At 34.3% G+C, this 27,558-nt stretch overlaps 1 protein-coding gene across 2 annotated transcripts; it reads right to left on the bottom strand.

Moving 5' to 3' along the window:
- Positions 1-7,708: 7,708 nt before the first annotated feature.
- LOC109796032 (ubinuclein-1) lies at positions 7,709-23,979 on the bottom strand. Of its 2 annotated transcripts, none has more exons than XM_020355640.3 (13): positions 23,453-23,979; positions 21,742-21,828; positions 21,489-21,578; positions 21,282-21,358; positions 17,289-17,889; positions 16,065-16,173; positions 15,856-15,965; positions 15,550-15,636; positions 14,080-14,196; positions 12,413-12,544; positions 12,284-12,322; positions 11,090-11,191; positions 7,709-8,319 (listed from the first exon to the last, which is right to left on the bottom strand). In XM_020355640.3, the coding sequence occupies exons 1-13, from the start codon at positions 23,690-23,692 to the stop codon at positions 7,861-7,863; spliced, it is 2,250 nt and encodes a 749-aa protein (XP_020211229.2). In that variant the 5' UTR covers positions 23,693-23,979; the 3' UTR covers positions 7,709-7,860. The 2 variants fall into 2 exon arrangements, with proteins under 2 accessions (XP_020211229.2, XP_020211234.2); XM_020355645.3 differs by having other exon boundaries at positions 16,065-16,164.
- Between the last annotated feature and the right edge of the window lie 3,579 nt (positions 23,980-27,558).

Genomic DNA, 27,558 nt, shown 5'->3' with positions numbered 1-27,558 from the left:
GGTTCAGTAAAGAAGGAACAAGGTGAGAGCTCGAATCAGAATGAGAAAGGGAACGATAATCAAAAGCCAACATGGAAAAAGAAGATAGAATGTTATAATTGTGGCAAAAAGGGTCACTTCAGTAGAGAGTGCTGGTTCAACAAGAATAATAAGGGCAATCAGAAGCATGAAAAGGCTAATCTGGCAGCAGGAAGTGATGACTCTGGTGAAGAAGAAATTGTGTTGATGATCACTACTGATGTAAAGGCTTGTGACGAAGATTTCTGGTATCTTGACACAGGATGCTCTAATCATATGACAGGAAATAGAAATTGGCTATTTGATGTTGATCCAACAGTGAAGCATAAAGTCATGTTTGCAGATGGAAGTTTTACCAAAACAGCAGGACTTGGAAAAGTTGCAATCAAGAGGAAGAATGGCAAGCCAGCTGTGATAGAAGATGTACTTTATGTTCCTGCAATGAAGAGTAACCTGATCAATCTTGGACAATTGACTCATAAAGGTTTTGAATTTGGTACCAAGAAGAAGGTGCTGAGAGTGTATGATGAAGAACACCATCTGGTTTTCAAATCAACTCTTACAGCAAACAAGACCTTTAAAGCAAAGCTAGATGTGGCTGATTTCCAGTGCTTGATAGCAACTCATCATGATGATGCTAAGTTGTGGCATCTCAGGTATGGACATCTCAACTATGACAGTTTGAGTAGGTTGCAAAGAAATGATTTAGTAAAAGGGCTACCTATGATTAAAACAGAAACTAGAATTTGTGAAGGATGTTTGCTAGGTAAACAACCTAGAAAGAATTTTGCCAAAGCTGTAATTGAAAGAGCTACTAAGCCACTTGAAATAATCTATAGTGATGTTTGTGGTCCCATAGAGCCTGCTACTGTGGGAGGAAACAAATATTTTGTATCATTTGTTGATGAATTTACTAGAATTGGACTTTTCTAATCAAGAAGAAGGAAGAAGTATTCAGTGTATTCAGGTTATTCAAAGTGGCAGTGGAGAAACAGTATGGATATGAAATTCAAATTTTTAAAAGTGATGGAGGTGGAGAATATACATCAAAGGAGATGGCGAGTTTCTGTCAAGAAGCTGGAATCAGTCATGAGATCACTCCTCCATACACACCACAGTTAAATGGCTTGGCAGAAAGAAGAAATAGAACCCTGCTGAACATGACAAGGAGTATGTTGAAAGCAAAGAAGTTGCCCAAGGAGTTGTGGGGAGAAGCAGTAACAACTGCAGTTTACTTACTGAACAAGTCACCAACCAAAAGGCTGGTGAATAAAACACCAGAGGAAGCACTCACTGGTAGAAAGCCATATGTTGGTAACCTGAAAGTTTTTGGATCACTATGCTACAAGCATGTGCCAACAGAGAAGAGAAAGAAGCTTGATGATAGAAGTGAAGCAATGATTCTGGTAGGTTTCCATCACACAGGAACCTACAAGCTCTTTGATCCAAGAACTAGAAGGATTGTCATTAGCAGGGATGTTGTTTTTGATGAAGATGGCATATACAATTGGGAGCTGCTAGAGGAGAAAAATGTGAAGAATCAAATTTTGCTTCCAATAGAAAACAACACTGAAAGTGAAACTGAGCAGAATTCTTATGAAGTTGAAAGAAGAACTGGAAGGCCTAAAAGAACTAAGAAGCAATCAACAAGGTTGGAGGAATATCATGTCTTTCCAGATAGTGCTATCACTAATGAAGGAGAACTGGTTGAAGAACAATTTCTGGAAGATCAACAGCAGCAGGAAGAACAAGTTCACTATGTTTTTCTTGCTGATGTTGAGCCTATAAGTTTTGAAGAAGCTCAAGAAGATCAGGTTTGGAGAGATGCAATGAAGGAAGAGTTAGCCTCAATTGAAAGAAATGAGACTTGGGAACCTGCATGGTTACCAAAGGGGAAGAAACCAATTGATCTAAAGTGGGTGTTTAGGATAAAGAAGAATCCTGATGGTACTATAGCAAAGTACAAGGCAAGATTGGTGGCTAGGGTTTTTTACAGAAAGAAGGAGTAGATTATGATGAGGTGTTTGCTCCTGTAGCAAGACTGGAGACTGTGAGAATCATCACTGCAGTGACAAGTTTTAATAGCTGGCCAATGTATCAATTAGATGTGAAATCTGCTTTTTTGAATGGATTTCTAGAAGAAGAAGTCTATGTAACTCCTCCACCAGGTTTCAGTACAAGTGAAGATGGCAGAAAGGTGTACAAGTTGAAGAAGGCCTTGTATGGTCTTAAGCAGGCACCAAGGGCCTGGAATAAAAGAATTGACAATTTCTTGCAGAAAATTGACTTTGTTAAAAGCAAAGTAGAGTATGGAGTGTACACACTGACCAAGGGAGATAATGTTGTTATCATTTGTCTATATGTAGATGATTTACTTATCACTGGCAGCAATGAAAAATTGATTCAAGAAGTAAAGAAGAAGATGATGCAGGAATTTGAAATGACTGACCTAGGAAGAATGTCATACTTCCTGGGACTTGAATTTAGAGATACTGAAGCTGGCCTGATACTTCATCAAAAGAAGTATGCTACTGAGATGTTGAAGAGATTTAACATGTTAAACTGTAATGCTGCAGTGACACCAATGGAGACTGGATTGAAGCTCGTGTCAAATTCAGAAGAAAAGCAGGTTAACCCAACTCTTTTCAAGCAGATTGTAGGGAGTTTGAGGTATTTGTGCAACAGCAGGCCAGACATTTCATTTGCTGTTAGAATGATCAGCAGATTTATGAGTGATCCAAGACTCTCACATTTGCTTGCTGCTAAGAGAGTCCTAAGATACATAAGAGGAACTCTGGAATTTGGTTTACTGTTTCCAAAGAAACATGATCAACAAAAGGTTGAGTTGGTTGGCTTCTCAGACAGTGATTGGAGTGGTGATGCAGAAGACAGGAGAAGCACTACAGGGTACTTGTTCAAGTTCCTTGGAGTACCTATCAGTTGGAGTTCAAAGAAGCAATCAGTGGTAGCCCTATCATCATGTGAGGCTGAGTACATAGCTGCTGCCTCAGCAGCTTGTCAAGCAGCATGGATCAGATTCTTGTTGAAGGACTTGAAGGTGAAGCTCAACTCTACTGTGAAGCTTCAGGTGGACAACAAATCTGCTATCAACTTAGCTAGTAATCCTATTGCACATGGGAGGACAAAGCACATTGAAACCAAATTCCACTACATACGAGATCAAGTTGAGAAGAAGAAAATTGAACTGCAATATTGCAGCACAGAACAGCAAGCAGGAGATGTGCTTACAAAAGCACTTGGTGGACAGAAATTTAAGATGATGAGAGAACTACTTGGAGTCATAAACATGGATAACCTGAATTAAGGAGGTGTGTTAGGAAGTTAGTTAATTCAGGTTAGTTAGAAGTTAGTTGAAAGAAGAGCTAAATTAGATTTTTGCCAATTTAGCTCTATAGATTGTAATGTGTATAAATACACTTCATTGTGATAATAAATCAGTATTCATTTTAGCAATCACTTTCCAACATATATATATATATATATATATATTAAGAGCAGAGCCATATGTTACGATTTTTTTTTTTGCGAAATGTAGTGCGTAGTTTATTTGTTAATATTGGTTCAAAATTTGAATAATAAAATAGAATTGGATGGAAATCATGTGAGCTATTGTTTTATCATTTCGTACCTTTTCGTCAAAAAACTCCTTTGTACTATTTAACATTTTTTTCTTTTAAAGCACGTTTATCCGACAAATTCTATCGTAGCTTTTATATTTAAAGGGTTTTGAAAATGTTTTTTTTAAATATGTGAACAATTAATTTTAGAATTGTTTGATTTTCATGATTTTTTTTATTTAAATATATTTTTCCTAAAATTTTTAATATATATACAAAATACTCAAATTTAGTAAGGATATTTTTAAGTATATTATGATCCATGATGAATTGAGATTTTTTTTATAAATTGTGTGCAAATTATGAGGAATAAATTGAATAAAAAATTTATAAAATCTTATTATTTTTTTCAAAGTTATTTTAATTTCTACAAAACAATTCGAAACATTTGAATCAGTATTTAGTGAGAAAAAAAGAATAAGATACTTAGATTATTTGTTTAATAAAAACATATCACTTAGTGTAAAAGAAAAAAAAAGTGAAAGTGAAAAGAAAAAGAAAATTTACACTTGCTCATTTTTATTGATTTAAAAAATTAGCTGTAACATAAGAACGATTAAGATCCACATGACATTAAATATATTAAAGACAATTTGACTTGACATCCACATGTTTTGTATTGTTGAAGCTACTCTTCCATTCCTCCCTAGTCCCTAACACAAGAACGATTAAGATCAATGAAATTCTTTCCCAATTGTGAAATGGTTGGGGTTAGTGAAATTCTTTCCAATTTCTTTTGTAATTTTACATCTCCCATAAAACTCATATCATAATGACCGCAATGAGTGCATTGTCATGGTTTGGACATCCAAAGTCCAAATTATTCAAAAAATCAACAATTAAATTTTCATTTGCATGGGTCAAATGGTGGAACATGAAAAAGCGTGCCTATATGTCATTATTGTAGGGTAATGGCTTCTTCTTTTTTTCATACAACTTTAACAGATACCATTCTTGGGCAAAAATTTTAGGGATGTAGGTATTGCAAGGTAAAGACATTTTATTGAAGAGCCTTAATGGAGAACAATACATTTTTCCTGTTAGGATGTTCTTTAACAAAACTTGTTCTTTTTCATTGCAGCAAATAGATGATGGTGTTACATGCAACTTTTTTGAATGGTGTTCAAATGACTTCCTGACGAAAGGATATCCTAATCATGAGATAAAGGAGACAGTTGGTTTCAATGCAGAGTTTGCTAAAGAAAAGTATAAGATGCTTGAAGTTCTTCATGTTTAGTTGTGTTGTTTTACTTGTACTTAATGTAACAGTGACCATGTTATGGTTATTAGGAAAAGATGGAAGTGTGTGATGTATTTGAAGTTGTTTAATTTAGGTGTTAAGAGTGTAGGAAATAATGAAAGTGTTGTTAATTGTGGCATTATATTGAAATGAAAGTGAATTTTAGGCTTTCTATATTTGAGATTGTTGCAAAAGCATATAATTTTTCTTTCTTTGCGATATCATTCCCAAAGAATTTACTTAATGATAATTAAGTGATATTAATTAATGTTTCTAATGAAAGAGTTTAGATGTAAAGTGGAATTAATTCAAAATGACATATATCCCTCCAACACAGTATCTAATACGGATAAATTTGAGAAAAATGGTTTGTTTCGTATACTTGGGAAATGATAAACCGGTCAATGAAATTGTTTTATAGGACTTTTAAAAAGACATGGTAGTGTATGAAAAAACGAGTCTAGTGTAGTTATCTTTTGCATATATTTTGGAATTCATAAACTTTTTAATCTAAAATTGAGGGTATATCATACACTGTCGGAATTGGTTAAGCATACGAAAGTAGCTAGCAATTGTTACCTTGTGTGTTGTTATTAGATAAGTTGCTACAGGAACAAGAAATCGCACGTTAATTTTTGGCAAAGTTTGCAAGTTGGGTTAGATTTAGTTGTTGGGAAGTGCAATTCATATTTTTTTGGTTTTTGACCAATGTATCTGCATGTACACAATTATCAAGAGTTGTACATTAATTAATTTGTTGAACTTCACAGCAACTATGTAAGTATGGTAGAAAGAATGGATGATTCTTTCTCTGTACAGATATTAAGTACAATTTTTTTTATCCAAATAAGGTTAGCATTCCGGAGCAAAGTTCGAGTTGAATTGTTTATATTTCATTTTAATTTCTCCTAAAATTTTAATCAAGTCAAATTTTCGATTCTGACTCATCCTTAAATTTAAATAAATCCAATAATTCACGAGTAGAATTAAAATCAAGTTCATTTACAACAAGACTAAATTGACTCAAAATATAAGTAATATAAATTATCACTTCTTAACGTATATTTGTTTTCACGTTAGATGAAACTGATTGTCAATTCATCCCTTCCCTTACTTCTACATTTTTGTTTTAAAAAGTGTAAAAAATCCTGTTGAATGATATTCAAATGATAAAATAAGTATGTTATTAATAATGTAATTGAGATTTCAAGAATAATTTACATCTCAACATTATTCATTATATTGTATAAATTAAATGATGGTGACTTGTATAATCTGCTGAAGAAAAAAAAAAGGTTTTGACATTAGTATGAAAAATATAAATGAAAGAAGCAAATAGGCTAAAAAAATTCCGATGAAATACAAAAAATGAAATCATTACAAAGATATAAGGATAGATTTGGTCAGATTATATTTAACCCTAACCTGTTCCTAAATTTTCATCAGACCAATTTAATAAATTCCAACCTATGCTTAAACTAAAATCAACCCAATAATCCGTAAGTTAAATTAGGACAAGTAAGTTAAAACCATTTGATTGGTTCTACCCTCCTTGTCTCTGGTCAATATCTATAATAAAGGTTTAGAAGGTTTTATACCTCTAATTGGTTGGAATTTTTGATTAGTCATTAAAGTGTCAATCAATCCCTAAATATTTAATTAGTCCCTTTCAAATTATATTATCACCGCCTCACTCTTCCATAGAGACAAATGTTAACATTTTAAAATTTTCTCTTAAAAAGTTTAATCTGTTACCAGTAATAAACACCCTATCTCCCATTACTTTAATCCTCTACAAAGACCATCGTGAGTTGGTTACATTTTAGATATTTGAACCAGTGATTTGACGACAATTTTATGAACCACTGTTTTAGTATTTTTTTATATATAAAAAGAACTACTAATGCATATAACTCTGGAAGACCAAATTACGATATCTGTTGTGTATTCAGCGTCGGACCTATTCAACACTAGGGTGGGCAAAACGAACTGAACTGAACTTATAAAAACTATACTGAACTTAAAAGTAGTTCATATGAACTGAACTAAACTAAATATTAGTTCAGACGAACTGAACTGAACTATTCTTTTGTGTCATTGAACTGAACTGAACTATACTATAAAAACTTGAACTGAACTGCAATTTAAATTGCACTAAACTGTTATGATATTTTGAATTGAACAATTTTGACTCATTGATCTATCAAAATAGGACACATTTGTCAACTTTACTTTATTTTTTATTTTATTTAAATTTTTCAAAGGAAAAAAATATAAAATTAAGTCAAACAAACTCAGTGAATTTTACGCCTAAAAATAAGTAGTTCAACATAGCTCAATTGATCCGTTAAGTTCAACAAAATTGATACAATTTTTTTTCAAATCACTTTTTTTCTAAAATTTTGGCTATTAAACTATCGAGCTAATCTATTAAGACATAACATGTTAAACACATTTAATTTTTATTCTTTTATAAAAATAGTTCAATTTTTATAATTCAGTTCAGTTTTTATAGTTCAGTACAGTTCAACTTTACAACAGTTCAGTTCAGTTCAATTTTTTTAAAACAGTTCAGTTCAGTTTTTTTTACAAACAATTCAGTTTTTTATAGTACAGTTCACCACAAGTTCAGTTCAGTTCAGTTTAGTTTTTTTTGCCCACCCTTATTCAACACATTGTGGGGGCAACTGCTGCTCGTTAACTCAAACCCCATTCAAGATTATTAGTATGTTTTATCAAAATTTCACGCTCACTGCAGAACCTGCGAGAAGCATAGTGAGGCTATCTAACAAACAAATGCCAAATGCCAATATGACTTGACAAACGAATCTACCTATATTTCAAGGAACCTTGCAAGGACATTAATTACAAAAATGGTAAAAGTGAGTAGGATATGAATTGAGCCAAAAAATATTAGGGGGATATGAAGACATTCTGTTGTGTAAACATCCTAGTTATATCATGTTAACTTGACTGCTCAAGACCAGGAAGAGAAGTTGGCCGAATGTTTGATTTGAGGGGCACACCTGCAGACTGCTTCAGGGACCTAGGCTTTTCTTCTCCTTGCAAAGAAGCTGCCATCTTCTCGGAGCGAAAATGAGTTCCTTCTGAGCCCTGTTCTAGCTTTCTCTTTACCTTCTTCTTTATTAAAACACCATCTGCACCCCTGACATCATCCACAGAACCACCTGAAATTCCCTTTGCTTTTTCTTGTTTTGGACCATTCACAGAAGGATTGATAACCCGTGCAGCGGTGACTGTATTAGAAACTGCCTTGGTTACTGGAGCATGAGTATGACTGCTAGAGTCTGTAGCTAATCTCTCTCGCATGTGCTGTTGCGAAGTAATTGGACTAGCATCAAATTGAACATTCTCGTCTTGCCGAGGAGCCAATAACTTTTTCTTCTTGATTTTCTCCCGATCCTAACAATATATTTGTAATCAGTGAGATAGAAATAAACTAAAAACATCATCCTCAAACAAATATCAAATCCTGATTGTCATCTGCGCGTGTGCCAAGAACAAAAAAAAGCTCTCCAATTCTTCACAGAACATCAATGGTAAATTCATAGCATTTAAATCATGAAAAATTAAATGCACCATGTAAACCAATTCCTACCCCCACCCCCAATTTTATAGCCACACGGAAACGGTTTATTAATAAATATCTAGTGAAAATACCAAGATAAACCTTTGACAAGCTACGTTGCTTTAAGAGTTTGAACAATAAACCAACAGATTTAAATTAACCATACTATGATAGGGCCCAGATAGCAGTTAGGTAGAATAGTAAACTGGTTTGATGGTTAATGTTTTTAATAAGGACTTGAGCTTAAATAGCAGGACGAGATAGAAAAGGTGCATTCAGATTTTTTAGTTTTCGAAACAGCACATTGACTTGGTTGAAAAAAAGAGGTAACCCCTGGAAGGTGATTATCCTTTTTCTGTTGTGATTCTAAAATTTTGTGGACTTGATCTCTCTTTATTCTCTAGATTTGTCAGTTCTTTCTGTTGAGAGTTTGTAAGAATGGTTTGAGCTTCCAGATTTTTTTTTTCCAGGGACAACATGAAACTAATAAAAGAAGTTCTGCCAAATACAATGGAGTTCTTGAAGACAACCAATAACCATGGGACATCGGGTGCAATTATGTCTCTACTTCTCTGGATGGTGGCAGAGATAAATCCGAGTCTGTAGTAACACTTCATATACTATTAGGATAGATAAATATCTCATTGTATCATTGATATTTTTCCTATTGCATTTCTACATTCGTTTCCCTATTTCCCTCAACAGAAATAGCCATTTAGCCTATAAAAAGGAGATTAAAGCCTGTATTCAATACACACAGAAATAGAACTCATTTTTTCCCCTCTTCCCTTTACTTTCAAGTGGGTCCATCTTTGATAAATCATTGACATTGGCAAAAAATGTTGAATTACCATGTCAACAACTTGGAAGGGCTCTGTTGCTTAGGTGATGTGCTCTTGAGGCAACAAACATAGCTGACTATGATGGCACAACTTGTGTTTAGCATGCAAGAAGCAGCAGTGCACTGGTTCCAATTTTTGAAGAAGAAAAATGCTAACAACAAACTCTATCACTTCTTTTGAACACTATTATTGACTAAAATTTATTGGAAATCACAATCTTTTGTGGGACCCACTTCTTATTTAATTAGTCTTTTTTCCTGATTTTGTAGTTTCCAATAAATTTTAATTAATACTAGAGTTTGTAAAGAAGAGCATGTTGCTACTTGCTAGGACTCCCCTTTTGCAGAAAAATAGACCAGGCTTCATCTAGGAAGGGTTAAGGCAGCATCAATGAAAAGGTTTGAAGAAAGAAATATGAACAGCATGCAAGTATGATGGGCCAGCACCCTGTAGCAAATAGGATTGGTCAATGAGTATATACAAGATTTCAAAATCTTGGTGGCACTGCAACTAAAAAAGTATTTCTTGGGCAAATCAAGAAATTAAAGGCAAAGTTTGGACACGACCCTAATAATGACATTATGAAGGCCGTAAATCTAGCCAGGGATACTGAAGAGGAATTGCGTGTTTCCAAACTCCTGTTATCAGGTGCACTTTAGATTATCATCCGGGAAGTGGCAACTGCAGTGGTTTTACCCAGTACGCTGCAGTGAACACTGTTGGCCAGGAGCTAATTCAAGAATAACACCAGCTCAAACAATTATTCAAAAAAAAGTGTAGAGTATTGACAGACTCAGCCACCAAGCCCATTGGCAGTAGCACATATCCACAACCATATAGGAGCTAGATAGGTGCCATTATCATGCATGGATATAATATAACAGTTATCAATCCTAGATAGTGACGCAGAGTGACTGATCCTAAAGCCTCTGCCCTCTATAACAAGATAGAAGATAGCAGGATAACCATGTGACCACTACCCTGAAGATTTTAAATACAAGTAATTATACTGCATTTATATAAATGCACATGTTTGTTAGTGTTGGAATCAGAGCCCGACTCATTTATAAAAAGAGAACTATCCCTTCTCTAGATTGCTCAGTAACTCAGTTCTTCCTCTTGTGAGTTCAATTAAATGAAACATGGTAGAAGTGGTCTACAATATCTATATCATTAATCATTTCTAAAACTTGAAATACCAAAAAGAAATAATATTTCTCTGAAATTAAAAAGCAAAGTGAAATAATTTATAGGGATATTTTGATAGAAATCTAGCATAGCCAGTAGTCAAATAGGGAGTGAAACGAGTAAATGGAGACTAGGAAAGAAACACAGATCCAAAAGGATAAATACAGAAATAAATATTGTTCTTTGAAATGGAGGATCATCGATCAGTTCATGATATAAGGCATGTTTACTTTGTTGACTAAAAATAAAAAACATTAACAAGAGTGATCAACTAACGGGAGAGAGAGAAAGAAAAAAGGGAGGAAGGGAGGGAGCCAAATTAACATGAATAGAGTGTTCCTGTGCCAAATTAAGGATGGGAAGAAAAATTAATTGAAAGACTCCTATTTAGTTTCTGACATAGTCATGCCACATAACTATTAATAACAGGCTAGATCACAAATTATGATCATGAAACCCTTCTCTCAAAATTTTCTAAACTTAGAGAACAAGAAAAAGGCTACTTCTTTTTTATGGAGATTTTAGAATATTATTACACAAAAGTTAACAGTTATAATTCATTGCAAAGACATACCTTATGTCTGCTGTACAGTGCTTTGTGTCTCACTCTCGACCTGTGAATTGCATCCCTGATCCCATGGTTGTCCATGCAACCATTTGGAAATAATTCTGCAAGCTGAAGAAGACAATGCACTTCAAAATGAGAACAAAAAAATTGTTTATAAAAAGCAAACATTGATCTGGACACCAGAAACTGCAATGCATATTCAATAAACACAGACACACATAAAGTAACACAAGCTTCTGAAAGAAGAGAATCATTTGTGGACTTGGAAGAAGGAAAAGAATGGCAATCAAGAAAATTTCCACGAGAGAAAATACAACTGAGAATTCTTTTCTTTTCAATGTATTGAACATAGTTATCAATCCTAAATAGCAGTGCTTAGCAACCAACACTTAAAAGTTACAGTGGGATAGTACATAGCAAGATGAATTCTATTTTAAATTTTTTACAAAAACATATAATCCATCGTTATGTACATTAAACAAATGCTTATAATTGGCATATTCATAACTATCAATAAAAAAAATCATAGAAACGAAAATGAATGAAGCAAAGTATCTTTCAGATAAGCACAGATATGGGTGTTGTAGAAAAAAGTGCCAGAGAGGGGAGGCTCTGCCAGTTTGGTTGCATAGCAGAACAAAGAACGAGATAAGAGAGGAGTTGTCATCCACAGAAAAAGGAGAAGCGACAATGTAGGGAAAATGGGGGTAGGCTTTTTTACATTTTCTGAAACGGGAAAACCAATTTTAAACTTAAAAAACCCTAAAAATGCATCGCTTTAAGGAAAAAAGGGAGTTTCATTAGATTCTCTGTAGTGGCACCATTGTGCTGCAAAAGCTTCCCTGTTGGCAATTAAAGAGGTTATTAATAAATGTGACAGCTGTGAAGCAAAAACACACCACTATGCAGTTTTGTCACGGCTGCATGGCATTCTGCTCTGCCCCTCCGCAATTGCACCATGATTGAACTCTATTAATAACTATGGTCTTGAAAAGAAGGAATACAAGATTATTTTAAACAGCACTAGTTTAATATTTTTATCTAAAACAAGGATATTTGGAAAATAAAACAAACTAAAACAAATTTTAGAGTAAGCAGGTAATGAAATGAATAGCCAAATGTAGTTTGTGACACTCTGTATAGCATATATTCATTATTCAACACCAGATAAACATAAAACTAGCAATCCATTTGAACCACCTCTGCATACAACTTTTTGCGAGAACCTTCATCTAACCCCTGGAACAATTACAAATAAGATTCATTAAAAAACTTTCTCTAATCAAACAAGATATACAAAATAAATATTTAAGGCTCAAACTTCTATACTTCAGCAAAAAGGTTGTAGAGATCATAAATCTTGTCTTCCAATGCAGTGTCCATACTAAAATTCCTTTTAGTTGTTGGTTTTCCATCATGAACTAATTCTTGTTCCCCAGATGCTCCAGCTAACTGCTGTAGCTGAAAATGCAGAGAAAGCATGAAAAAACATCCCAAATTAAATAACCAAAATATTCTTTAAACAAAAGTACAATTATTTCCTGAAAAAATGCTAATGAAGATACAACGCAAACATCAGGAAATATAACAATAAAACTAGATTGAGTGTCATAATAACCAGTGTTATCAAATGGCCGTTATGGCGGCGCCATAACAGTATGGCGGCTGCTGCCGTGATCCGTTATGGCTGTTTGGGCTATGTATGGCAGGGATCCACCATTTTGAAAATGGCGGCCGTTACAGCGGTAACGGCATGGTGGACCAAGGCGTTTGTGGTGGACATGGCGCCGTTTTGGGCCTTTTTTTTTTTCCTTTCATTTTTCCGTTTGGGCCCGGGTTTCTGGGTTGGGCGACCCGCGACCCAATAACTTAATGATGCAAAATAGGGTTGTCGCAGAAGCCCTAATGCACATTCCCTCTCCTCTGTGCAACACGCCCTCTCCTCCGACGCGGCCACCATCGTCACCTCTGACACGACTTTCTTCTTCCTCTGCGCACAACGGTTCCTCCTCCACGTGCGACTGGTTTCTCCTCCGCGCGATAGCTGCTCCTCCGTGCATGACCACTCCTTCTCCCTCTACACGTCTCCTCCTTTGAGTTCAACCGTCGCCACTGCCATTGCATCCGACCCGACCACCATTGTGTTTTGCTATTTCTTAACATTGTTGCTTTGTTATGATGGCTATTTAATCCTTTTGTTGGTTAGGAATTTATGTTTTTTTATGATGACTATCACTAGATTATGAATGCCATGAATTTTAGATTGTTATATTGTTGGTTTTAATATGTGTTTGTTATTTTTCTGTTTTTGCATCATATTATATATATATATATAACCATAAGAAGAATAGAGCAGCTTGTTAATTTAATAAAATCGGCCATATAACTGGAAGTTCTCGTGCATTTGAATCATTTTCTGAAAGAAAAGGGTGTCTTGGGTAAAATTATTTGAAAGGTTTTTTTGGAGAGTTTCAATAGTATACTCTGCTCCGTTGTTTAATATACCATTAGCGATCAATTCATTTCTTTGCTCAGCCCAGAATGGATTGGGATCCAACTGGGCCATTATATATATATATATATATATATAATTTTATTTTTTTATTTTTTTATTTTTTTTTGTCCGCCATGGACCACTATGGCAATATGACACTTAAAGGTCCTTGCCGCCATCCGCCATATAACCTTATGGATAACCTTGATAATAACAACTAATGAATCCCTTTTCAGGTAAAAACGATCCATAAATAAACATGCCAAAATAAGGATTTGCATATAAAACTCAAAATTGCATTGAATCCATATAGAGAACCTTTCATAAGGAATGAAAAATAAGTGAAGTATTATAATATGAATTATACTATAATATGTGGAACCAAAACAGAGCCACACGAACCAGCTAAGACAAACAACAAACATTAAATGAGTGAAAATATGACACATTGAATTCATTTTACCAATATTCGATTTTTATATGGAATGAAATAGATACAAACCTTGGATTCCATAGATGGGGCCTGCTTCTTAATCATCTCAACAACTTCCTTCTTTATCTGTTGAATCCTATCATTTTTCTCAGATAAACCCATACTGATCATAGTTTTTAAGTTTCTCTGTAGCAGGCAGACATTGCATGAGAAGTTAAGTTTCAATTCAAGCATTGACGGTAACTAGAAATACCTACCTAATGATGGATATAAATATAAAATATCAACAAATAAAATATTTGCAAAATTTTATGATGACTATCATACAAAATAAATAATGGAAGGAAATTGATTTTTTGGATTGGATTGTAAAAGAACGGAGTTCAAAGTTTGTTTAATTTTTATACCAAAGAATAACTTCTGAAATGTAATTATAGGAAATCACTTAAAAATTAGAGTCAACTTGCTAAATTTAATTTTGTAGTGATAGGAATAGATTCTTATTTTGAAATCACCAGCTCCTACGGCTAGAATCAATTCTATAATTTGAGGCAACAAAAATTTACATTTTCCTAAAATTGTTTTTGTGGCATAAAATGTGAACTTGAAAAGCTTCACAAACATGATCAATTACAATTAGAGTGTTTGGTTCGATTCATTTTGAAGGAATAATTACTTATTTTTGCCTGCTTCATGAGAGTTTTTAGGAATCAATTCAGGAAGACCATCTGTCACTCTGGAGTCACCAAAGTCTAAAGCAAACAGATCCTTCATTCCTGAAGGAAGACCAGTTTTTATTAAATTGTAGGTTGGCAAATTATCATTTAGAGATAAAAATTTCATAAACTAAGACATGTGACATTGAAGTACACCATAAAAAATAGGAAAAAGATAAAAGGAAAAAAAAAAACAAGAAAACAGAATCAATCTTTCAGAAGGCCACAAAAATAAGTCACTCAAACACCAATGTGATTAGGTCATGAATGTATTCAAAGCCTAAATATGATATTGTTTAAATCATATCCTAGTCACTAAACAAACTACAACATGTACAAAAGTTCAGGATAGTGAACTGGACAGCAAGAAATGTGATTTGAGAGATACAATCTTTAGTTTCAATTTTCAAATTTATATAATTTTTGGGTTCAAAAACCAATAGTAGAAATAAAAGGCAGCCAAGTGCTATAAAGCTCCTTCTATGCATTAGGTCCAACTCCAAGGAAAGGTCAGATCCACTACATAGATTTATAGTAGGCAGCCTTACCAATAGCAATGGTGATAGATAATACCAGGTTGGAATAAGTACACTGATCATCTTTCAGACAATCAATAGTGACAGTGATATATTATAAAGCATCAACCTCAAGTAGTCTCTAGAACTAAGTCCACCAACATTGAAATAAACTTTCACCCAACCAATTCCAGTGCAAACTACACATGTCAACTAAATGAAGGGTAGGGGCATTATAATCGGAAAATGAAACAATGTATACTAAAGGATTATCTGTTATGTAACTTATGTTTATCAAGCTGAAATACCTTTAGCGTTCTGAGCTGCATCAGATGCCCAAGAATACTCATAAGACGGTTAGTTAACTCCTCTGATACTTTCCCCTGGCTTGCCGGCTGCAACAGAAACATATAGTCAACATTACAATACGATAGAATATGTCAATACTCTAACTATCAGATTCAGTGAGATACAAATCATTTAATAAAATTCACATTCATTTTCTCTCTCAGTTCTCTCTCCCTCTACTGGGAAGACTTTTAGAAAATAAATACAAAACTGTGCATATATTTGGAGGCATTAAGCATAACATCAGAAACAAAATTTGTCAATACCGCTAATCTAGCAACTTTAGCAAGTTTTAGCTTTATTTCTCTGGGCAATCTCCGTTTGACAGCCTGAGGTGTGGTATCAGCCTCCTGGTTTTCCATAGTTGGTGGCCTTGCTGTAATAAGATTTAAAAGAAAAACCTAGCATTAGCAATGAACTTCTCACATTGCCTAACTCTGAGAAATGTTAGCTTCAAAACAATTTCCAAACTTACATTCTGCAACCATCTTCTCCAACTCTCGAATAGCTTTCTCAAGCGTTGTAGTTTTTGGCCTAGCACTAGAACCATCCTTCTTGAGCACATTTTCAGATTTCTGCATAAGCTTCAATCAAGCCAATGACTTACACAGTATATGTTACACACACAACAGCTAACTTTCACAACTTTTGTTGTCAAGAGTCAGTAATAAGAACATGTTATCTCACCAAATGCATTTTACAAGAATATGAAGTTTGCCAAGATTTCCATTTAAATCTCTCTGAAAAATAAACCAATCCATGCATACCAATATCCCTTAAACAGAAATTATTTTGAATGAAAACGGATGCTCCCCTAAAGCCAAGGTAACAAATAAAGGGAGCAAATTGAATCAATAATGCTACACAACTAAGAAATCACAGGGAGCGTTGTACTTCACATAAAAAAATAAAAATAAAAAGGGAATCAGCAAAGCATTTCCTCTCCTTATTAATTGGCACATTGTTGTGAAATGTGGCAGACTATTAAGATTCAATCGCAAGGTATGAGACTTGAATCATATATTGAAGTATGGGATCCAATGTGGGGTTTATAAGGCCTTGGGCTCCCCAACTACAATGGCTAACTTTTGTAATGCGGTTCTCTCAAGATTCTCATCAATTGATATCAAAGCTTTTCAACATGGCCTTTAGTTGTAAATGAGCAATGTGGATGGTGATGACAACATAGAAGTGTTTGCTCAGAACTAGTCAAAGGACTAATGCACAGCCAAACTACATGGCATCAAGGCTGCAGAGCATGAGGGAGTTTTACAATCCTATTGCAAGGTATGAGACTTGAAAGTCGAAACCCACATTAGAAGCAAGGGATTCTGGTTTGGTGTTTATGACATTTTGATCTCCCTAACTACAACTTCTAGTTTTTGGGGTATTATTCTCCCAAGGTTCTTATCACACTTTTTCTGGCACACAACATGTCATGCTTCAATGAAATCTGTTAATTGCAATGGTAGTTGATCTACAACAAGTGCTTATTTGGTGGGCAGCTCCATGCTTCACATGGTAATTATGGCTTAGAGTGGAGAACTCTTTAATTTAAAGCTGAATACCAAAAAATGAATTGATATAAGTGGGCGACATTTTATTGGTATCAAGTTTTTCATTAAATTGATTCATTAGATTATATTTATCACATTGGAAATAAAATAAACACAACAGAAATGCAGATAAGTAAACTTACTGGTGCTTGTATAGCAGGTTTTGCCATGACAGATAAGTTAAGATCTGGCAGTACACGTATGGCAATTTTATCCTTTGACCGACCAGTGTTTTCTAAATTGTCAACACTACTTGAGGTTTTTCCAGGCTGGGGTTTGGAATGTGCAGATGCACTTTTTTCATGGTACTTCTGATGAGAAGTATCAAGAAATCCAGTTGCATCTTTATATTTATCACTCATGTTCTTAGATTGAAGTGATCCGGTCTTCTGTTTATCAGCCTCTTCTGCAGCAGTAGGAGCATCATCAGTTGATACTTTCGAACAGACAGGAGGATCAGACATTTGTCTACTGTCAGAAGTTTTCTTTGTCAAACTAATTCCAGAGACATCCAATTGATTCCGAAATTTCATGTCTTCACAATGATCACTGGGTACACCCAAATTATTTGAGGAACTAATTGTATTTTTCACATGTAATGATGAAGCCTTTCCAGCAGTAGTCTTTCCCACTTTCACATGTTTATTTGATACATGACCATCAATATTTTCACCAGGATTCTTTGGTATATCTTTTCGGCGCCTTTTCTTTGCTTGCTGGATAGGTAATACCGGAGGTTCATTTCTTGTATCATAGAAAGAAAAGAAAATCAATAAAATCAGAAATTTGTATGAATCATTTATGTACTCCAATCTACAATTTAATAGATTCAAAGTGTTGGTGTAAAAATGCAGACATGTGTCACAGGAAATAATATTCAACCATAAGCCAGGAAAATAATGCTAAAAATATTATCAAGAACAGGAAGAAAGAACTTCACCATAAGATACTAAATTACTAATAAAGGCATAAAGTTATAACTGATGAATAGTTTAAACCAAATAAAGAGACAGATTAGTTTAAAGTGCATAACAGTCAATTGAAAGTTTAGAACAATTGACCAACAATCAGCAATGAAAAAAGACAAACAATCATAATCATAATAATGTACAAATTCCATTGCACAGTTATCAATCTTATATGACAGTGCATATCATTCAATCCCAAAACCACTATACCAAGACAAGCACTAGACTGAAATTCTATGATACAAAATTTAAATAATTTATGCAGCAAATATATAAATGCTCAAAGGAAAAAATTACCCAAAATTAAAGACATTCATAATTAATAATCACAAGTCATATAGAACTAAAGAACTTAAAGGAAAGAACAGAGCATCAGATTGCACTGGAGAACAGAACAGGACAGGAAACACCAGGATGGCACTGGAAAGAATCACAAATGGGCAGAGAAGGCACCAGAGAATTGCAGGTTCCGTTTCAGAGACACAAAATCATGCTGAATTGTTTCAGAATAAGGCTTCAATTTCAAACTTTTTGTTTTAAAATAAAAAGGAAGGTGATCATGCTGGTAAGGGGGCAAGCCCTATTAGGAGTTGTGGCGGCCACTTCCACTAAATAACACAATTTCCAGCAGAAAGCGGGATGGATGCTATTGTGAAAGTTTAGATACAAGTTAAATACATGCTTAAATATTAAAAGTTACTCAAAATTAGAGTCATTCATATGCTGGTAATAGAGAACAGTGATAAAATATGCAGACCTGTGTGAGAGAGCGTTAACTGCAACAAAATGAAAGGGCAGAACAATATCTAAGTTTTTTTTGTTATTAATATCTAAGATTAAGAGAGGGCAGGGAACACTGAGACAGTGAACTGAATACAAACAACAGAATAGAATGTTCAAGATAGTGCCAGACAGCACTGGAGAATAGTAGATCATGCTTTAGAGACAAAAAATCTCACTATTGTTTTAGAATACGGTTTCAATTTCAAACGCGAAATAAGGGACACAAAATGATGAAATTGTTCCCCAAGATAACACGTAAACCACACAGCATTGTTTGCCGCCAGAAACACCAGGATGGTGCCAGAAAAAGTCAAAAATGGCCAGAGACAACACTGGAGAATAGTGGCCCATGTTTCAGCAACGCAAAAGTGCCCGATTGTTCTAGAATAGCCAATAGGGTTTCAATTTTGAACCCCAAATAAGGGAGGCAAAGTGATGAAATTGTTCCCAAAATAAACCTTAAACCACACAGCATTGTTTGGGGGGTGATGGGTGTTAAACACAGATTTTCAACCATTAATCAAACTTGTGCCTGCTAATGCCACAATTTGTGCCACTCCAGGAACGACAACGAGAGCTGTGATGAAATCAGCTTCAATGGAGCAGCCCATCACTGTGATGGTGCTATAGTGTCACTATAGTGCTAAATTGACAACTGAGATAGACTGAATACAAAAAAGGAAAACAGTAAAGTAAATATGCTACCCAAAAAGTCAATACTCTAGGTATTAGAGTAACGTATGACGGTGTAGTAAGTGTGGGGCAATATGACAACTCATAACTAAAAGCCAGCTCAGCAGTAATAAGGAAATTCTAACAACAAATTTTATTTTTGTGTGCTCTTACTTTTTACCTGATGCTAGTCTTCAGATGAATTAAAATACGAATGTAACAAAACTACTTAAAGAAAGCCAAGTGGCCAACTTTACAACAAATTCATTTGATCTCTGCATGTTAATGAGCTGCCTAAAATAGGAGATATTATTTCCCTTCAAGGCAAGAGATCAAACATAATTGATAAATAGTTACCTCATAAATGTATTAAAAGAATAATTTAAAAAAAAAAAAAAGAGAGATGAGGGTAAAGCCCATTTAGCAATTTAGCTGTCTAAGTTAACATAGCAGGCTAGCAGCACCAACTTGGACCCCCAAATTTAATATAACATTAAAGTGGTATTTCTAAACATTAGTTTTGAAAACCACATCAGACCGGCTGGTTAACTGGGGATCAGTCAGGTCACCAGTATGAACAAATAGCTGGTCAAAAACTGGCCAAAATTGGGATAAAAAATCAATTTGAACCAGATTGTTCAAGAAAATATTTGTTTTTTTACAAATTTTTGTTCTCATATTTTTTTAAAAATTGCTATTGTAAAGCTATTTATTACAAATTTGTTTATCTTATAGGACATACAATATGTTCATTTTATCCTAATTAAAAAAAAAATCCCAACTTAATTTTCTTATAATTTTACAATAGTTTATTATTTAATATATTAAAAATATATTTATATACTACCAACTAAGGCCCAATCTAACTACGACTAAACTAATACTTTAATCGGTTCAATTCCTAGTTCAGTTTTAAAAATATTGTTTTCAAGGCTGCAACAAACATTTTATGAAAGTAGTTAAAACAGTATAAAGAACCACCACTCTTAATTTAAGGTTCATTCAGCTTCCATAACTAAAGATTATATTCTAGTCATGGATTTAGTCATCCATCAACTCTACCCTGCAGCCTCAAGTGGTGGAACTTCAAAAGCCCTCTAGGATAGGTATAAACTTGAATGATATGAAAACATTTAATCGATCCTGAATCTTAGCATTTGCACACAAGGAAGAGGGATGAAAGTCTACCTCCTTTTATATGGCTGTTGTATAGCACTCAAAAATATATTCTCAACATTTCAAGCATAAAACTAACACGTTGCAGGAGCCCCAGTATTAGTCGTTGTCACTACTCACAAACTAACTAAACAATGATGTGAAGGATACATGATCTCATTTCTTGTTCATAACTTCATTTAACGTCTCAAGCATATATATATAACTCATGGTGGCAATATTATTCCACTGACTTTAGTACTGTACCCATCAACTAAAATGACAAAAGTGCAAAGGATTCCAAAATTAAGTGATTTACAAAGAAAATAAATAAATATAAAGGGCAACCAGGTGCATGAGGCTCCCACCCAACTGAATTTGAGGAGGGATTGGGAATATGTACAGAGACTTAACCCCAAAAATGACGAGGCTATTTCTAGTATTTGAACTGTTGAATTCCAGGCCACATGGCAGCAGCCCTACTGTTGCACCAAGGCTAGCCCTCAGATAGAAAAGAAATTGACATACACAGAAAATATTCAAATAAAAAACACTTACATGCGTTCCAATTTCCCCCTATTTACAAAAAAGCCATCATGTTTGATTGCAGAATTATCGACCTCAAAATACTCATCCTGCATAAAGAACAGTTGAACTACATAAAAAAAATATGCAAGGTGAAAAGTCCACATTGCAATATGGGACAATACGATTCCTATCATCATCATGTAATAATAAACCAAAACGGAATAAAAAGATACCAACCAATTCAGCATCATCAATAAAAGAGTCTTCAGTATCATACTGATCATCGGGAACATCAAGTAGATCCTCATCATCACTACTGTCCTTACCCTAAAAAAAGGATTCAGAGTCCCATTATTCCCAACATAGAAAATATATACAAAAAATTAATAAAATACTTACACATGCATCTACGATATGAATTTATAGTAGAAACCAATCCAATTTTGTACAAAGCATTGAGTAACAATCTCAGGAAGCAACATAACCATACCATGTAAAGGCGCTCAATCTTCTCTATTACAGCACTGAAACGGTTAGTCTGAGGAGCACCCTGCTCTTCAATCTCCTTAGGTTGTCCCTAAAAATGACAGGTATTATTAAAATAACAATGCACAAAACCATTTACCATTCCATAAGACAATATGCTGATTTGGCTGGAATACAAGTACCCAGATGACAAATAATTATACTGTAGCATAAAACAAGATAGTGTCAATCCAATGTGCGACTACCTTGACTCCATATATTTCATATACTCTCATGCTACAAATAAACATATACATACTACATCATACATGTATTTAATACTTATGAATTATAAGAACAAAATTCAAAACAACAGCACTTGTCCTATTAAAAAAGTAGGAACCGGATACTGATAAATTGTGGCATATTTTTATGTTTACTTAGCACACTTATTTGTTTCTCAAATAATAAAGCCTTAATAAGATTTATCTATTAATATCAAGAAGAAAAAATAAGCTAATAAAAATCAACACATAAAAATGTGTATTGAGGGTAGAAGACTAAGGTATAGAGCAAATAAAAAATCCTGCAAATAATACTGATTGATTTATTAATTTTTATGCCAATACAATGGCCTTAAACAAGGGGATGGGCCTTGATTCAACAACAATGTTTATGCTTTTACCTGGAAGACACAGGTTAATCTCTTGGAAAAAAAGTGTCTCCACTAAGGAGGGGAGTATGGCTTTGAACATCTACTTACCCCAGATCACACTAGGTGAGAACCTCGTGCACTGGATCACATTCTTTATAAGTTCCCTAAACTAATGAGAAAAATGAAGCCTCAGTTATGAAACTAGTTAGCATAACATTTGTTCCAATTACTCTTATATCACTTTAAACAAAAGCAAATGAAACGATGTTCCATCAGTTCACCAAATTTAAAAGTTGAACATGCATTAATAGTGTGCTACTATGTTGGAACTTGCATCAAGGATGCTCGTTTTCACGTCAAGTCAGCTAATTGAAGTAGAAGCAACATTTTATTGCCTCGGTGTTGACACGATTACAATGTGTCAAAACGCGATTATAAATAGACATTAGGAGCCTGTTTGGTTCCGCGTCTTCTCCCTCATACTTGCGTTTTTTATGTAAATTTTGGAAACTACAAAGAGTATGTGGGTAGGATGTACACGCATTCTTAAATTTTAACCAAACACCTAAGTCAATAGGCATAACAATTCAACCTAATAAATTTGAAGTCAAATAGAAGCACTTCCGGGAGCAATTCCCAATTCCACTTTGACACAACAAAAGCCTTTCAATTAATTTTTCTGTAAGAGCAGCGCCATTCAGCACAAACCCTGTTCTACGAAAACCTACAAAAAAAAAACATCCTTGCACTTCTCAGTTAACATGTGCTTACTTAACTTTAAAAAACAGAAGAACCCTAATTGTTAGACAGAAACCGTGCCAGGTGAATCAAGAACGGGTTGACAAAATATGTTCGTAAAAAATAGCATTAACCTGACCCAAATTTTAAAAAAATAAAAAACACAGTCAAAGCTCACTAAAAAGCCACTCTTATATTCTCACAAATTACAATTCAAAACATCATCCACACACCACAGTAACGCTCTCACACATTGCTACCCCGTCCCCGACTCACAATGCACGTATACACAAATTTCAGAAACAATTCGGAACCTAAACGAAAATCGGAAAACGAGGCTCACCGGAGCGATTCTTGACTCGAGCGCAGGGTTCACATTGGGGTGGTGCTCGGGAGCGGAAACGGATCCATTGTTAACCTTGTTGGCGTCCTTCATCAGCTTCTTCCACGACACTATGGTGGTCTCTCCGGGGCGGAGCTCCACCGTGAACATTTGCCGGTCGCCTTTCTTCACGAACGACGACGGAGCCCTCGCCGCCGACGACGAATCGCCGCCGCCGAGAGGAGCCGCCTGCTCCGCCATCGGAGCGGGTGCGGATTAGCGAGTTTCGCGGGGGACGGCGCGAGATTTCGGGGAGAATTAGGGCGCGAAAAAAATGGAGGAAGCGAAAGCGAAAGTTATAAGCCCTAAAAACGAAGGCAGAAGAAGAAGAGGTGGAAGAAGAAGAAGTGAAGAAGAGAATTGGTATTGCGCGGGATTCAAAAAAATGAGAGAAATTAATAAAAAAGAAATATTGTGAAGAAAATAAAAGGAAATAAGAAAAGGGATTATTGTTTTGTTGTGGAGGAGGGGTTTTAAGTTTAACTGCAATGCAATTTGGACTCGGTCGTAAAATTTTGCCCCTACTTTTTTTCCAGAAAGCCAGGGAGGGAAAAGGATTCGGATCGGGTATTCTGTGGGCCGGATCCTGTATCATAATTAGTCAGATATCTCTTCTAATTACTTTTTTTTTTTTCGTTTTAAACACTCAAATTCAATATTTTTACTAATATATAAAGAGATACCCAATATCTCTTCATTTATGAAATGTCTCTATATGAATTTTATCTCTAAATTTAAAATAACTCATGGATTGAATGAATTTATTCTTGACATATAATCGTATAAATAATTTTACACTACTTATATGATTAATTCAATCATTATTCATTGATGAAGTGCATGATAATCAAAATATAATAGAATTCGATTTCATATAAAAGAAAAATTTATGTTCTACATAGTTATATTTGTAATAATGGATTAAAGTAATATATATAATAATCACATGAACTTTTTCGATCATAAATTTTTTTTATAGGAAGATCAAATAATGATTTCGCTTCAGGACGATTTTTACTTTCCCTGCAAATTATGAACGAAATTAAATGTCAATAAATAATAAATAATGTCATAAATAATAAAAAATAAAATTACATAATGTCATATCTTTCGAGAATAAATTTTAATTCTTTATAAAATACATCATCCATAATTTCTTTAACTTTAAAAAGCTGCAAAAACAAATAATAGAGTGTCAAGGATCAATATGAGAGATTTAAAATTTCATGTAAATTTTTTTACTTTATGAAAAAAATAACCATAACCTCAAAAATGGAGATCTCTCGTTTTGCATGAAAGTTGTTAATATGACAGATATTACTTGATCTTGCATTTTCAAGTGTCCTATTGTTGTGAAAAGTATGAGTTAGAATTTATTTAAATTAGGTAATAATACAACTATATTTTTATATATATGAAATTGTCACATATAAAATATTTTTAGAACCATGTTATTATATTACCTTTCTAATTTTTGAGACAACAATTCTTTTTTCACCATTTTCCAAAGTTGGGTTTTATCTACTATTACTATAGAACTCCACCTAATAGAATATACTTTTAAACGATGAACCTGCCACAAAGAAAAATCAATTTAAATAGATAAGCAATAACAAAATATGAAAATGACATTTTCAAATTAAATTGAACCTTGTTGTTAATGAGAGAAATTGTTGAGAGTGAATACTTGTCCTTCCAAATATTTCATAATTTTTCAAAGTCATCCTCCTAGTAAATATAAGTAATATAATGAAAAATAGATGATAATAAAGTTTCATAATAAAAAGTGAATAAATATGTTATCACTTACATGTTTGTCAAAATACATATTCAAATTCTTTCTATTGATCTCTTTATATAACTAGAGGATCTTCTTGAATCTTAATTTGACTATAGATTAAAAAATAAAAGAAACAAATTTTAGTTTTTGTATATCATTATCAAATATTAATCTAAATTCATAAAAATTACAAATTAAAAGGGGCAACACCTGATTTTGATATAACAAAATTTCTTTAAAAACAATATTTTTCGTAAAATTTTCATCTTCTTCCTTCTTTAATAAGAATTTTCATTGAAGCTTGAGAAACTGTTGGTTTTCCGAGCAAGCGCACTCAAGTCTTTGTAATATAATTAAAAGGTTTTCGATCCTCAGGGATTTGTGAAGTAAGCCTTGATTTCTATTATGCTAGTTGATACTTGTGGATGTAAAACTTGAGTAATTGCGCATATCCAAATTTGATGTGAATGCTTAATTAAACTTAAGTAACACAAGGATAAATTAATTTTAAGAAAACAAATATGAGAAACAGTTGGGATAGATTTCATCAATCTCCCTCCTATGCATTCCTATTGATTCTTTCAAATGATTCTATTACTCATGGCCATTGAGTTTACTACTTTCATTCCTACCCAATCCCTTGGCATAAGAAATTCTAAGATATTTAACTCAATGAATGATTCTTCACTTCATTCAGTTAAATATCCCGCATTAAGAATCAGAACTTATTGCAACTATTAATTTCAAGACCATCCCTGGCTCTCAAAACTAATAGGTGATTCGTTCTAACTCTAGATTCAGAAAACGTTTTCCAACCAAATTCTAAATCCAAAATCAGAGATAAATGATCAGTTCATCAAAGCATTAAGAATAGAAACAAATCACTAACATAGAGTAATAGATGAGATATATATATGAATCAAAGATAATACAAAGGAGTTCGACGATTACATCAATCCCAACCCTAGAGCTTAGCTCTCCATAGTACAAGAAATCACCAAACAACAAGATGAAAGGTAGAAGGAGAAAGAAATCCTTTGAAGAATCGCGTCCCCACGAGCTCCAAAGTGCTCTGTTTTCTCTCTTTTCTTTGTTCTTCTCTCTTCGTACAGCTTGATAATGATCTTTTCTCTCTCCTCTGCCCTTATATATGTGATGGAATTAAAACAGAGTAAGCAGGAAAGAGAAGAATCCGCTCAGCGCCTTGAAATGGCTGAGCGATTTGAAGAATTCTTCACCATGAAGTAACCTAAAGGGCTGAGCCCCTTAAATCCGCTGAGCGCCTTAGAGATCCTTCACTGCTAAGCAAGCACAAGTAGGGATGACAAATATACTCGTACCCGCGGGTAATACCCGAACTCGTCCCGACTTTGACGGGGAATACCCGGTTTGACCGGGTACGGGTACGGGTACGAGTAAAACCCGATATATTAAATCGGGTACGAGTATGTACTTACCCGCCCCGTACCCGTACCCGTACCCGTCCCCGTTTCTATTTTTAATTTAATACCCACTTTCAATTTAATTATATTAAAAAAAATTAATATTTTTTTATGTGTAATTATTTATAATAATATGAGATAAAGAAATAACTTAATTATAATTATAATATAATTAAAAAAATAATTTAAAAATATTATATTTAAAAAAAATAAAAATAAAAAAAATTTGACGGGTACGGGTATGGGTACGGGTATACCCGATACCCGACGGGGACGGGGATGGGGATAAAAATCACATACCCGACGGGTACGGGTACGGGGATGGGGATGAGTTTAGCTTGCGGGGATGGGGACGAGTATCATGAAACCCGTACCCGCCCCGTCCCGTTGCCATCCCTAAGCACAAGGGTTGGGCGCCTCAGATCCGCTAGCGCCTAAGAGACAGAGAGCATCCTTCTTCTAGGGCCAAATCCGCTCAGCGGATTGGAGTGGCTGAGCGCCTAGGAGGTAGAGAGCACTCCTTCTTCCAGGGTCAGATCCGCTGAGCGCCTTCAGTTTGGTGCACTTTTGGAGGGCTCTCTGGCTTGAATCCGCTCAGCTCTTTTGAATGGCTGAGCCATTTTCTCCAAATTTCAAAACCTACAAAATAAACACAAAATTGAATCAAAAGCTTCATCGCTCCCTGTACTAACATAAATCAAAAGTCCTTCTTTGATTCTAAGCATATATAGACCAAAATAATATCAATATGTACAAAAATTGTGCTAGATAAGTGTCTTAAATGCATATTTAATCAGATTAGTTAGACACTTATCAGAAACATCTCTTGACAAAGCAACATATAA

The sequence above is a fragment of the Cajanus cajan genome, chromosome 9, assembly GCF_000230855.2.
Source record: "Cajanus cajan strain Asha chromosome 9, NIPB_CcT2T_4, whole genome shotgun sequence".
Classification (NCBI taxonomy): domain Eukaryota; kingdom Viridiplantae; phylum Streptophyta; class Magnoliopsida; order Fabales; family Fabaceae; genus Cajanus; species Cajanus cajan.
This window is presented reverse-complemented; position numbering and strand designations above follow the sequence as displayed.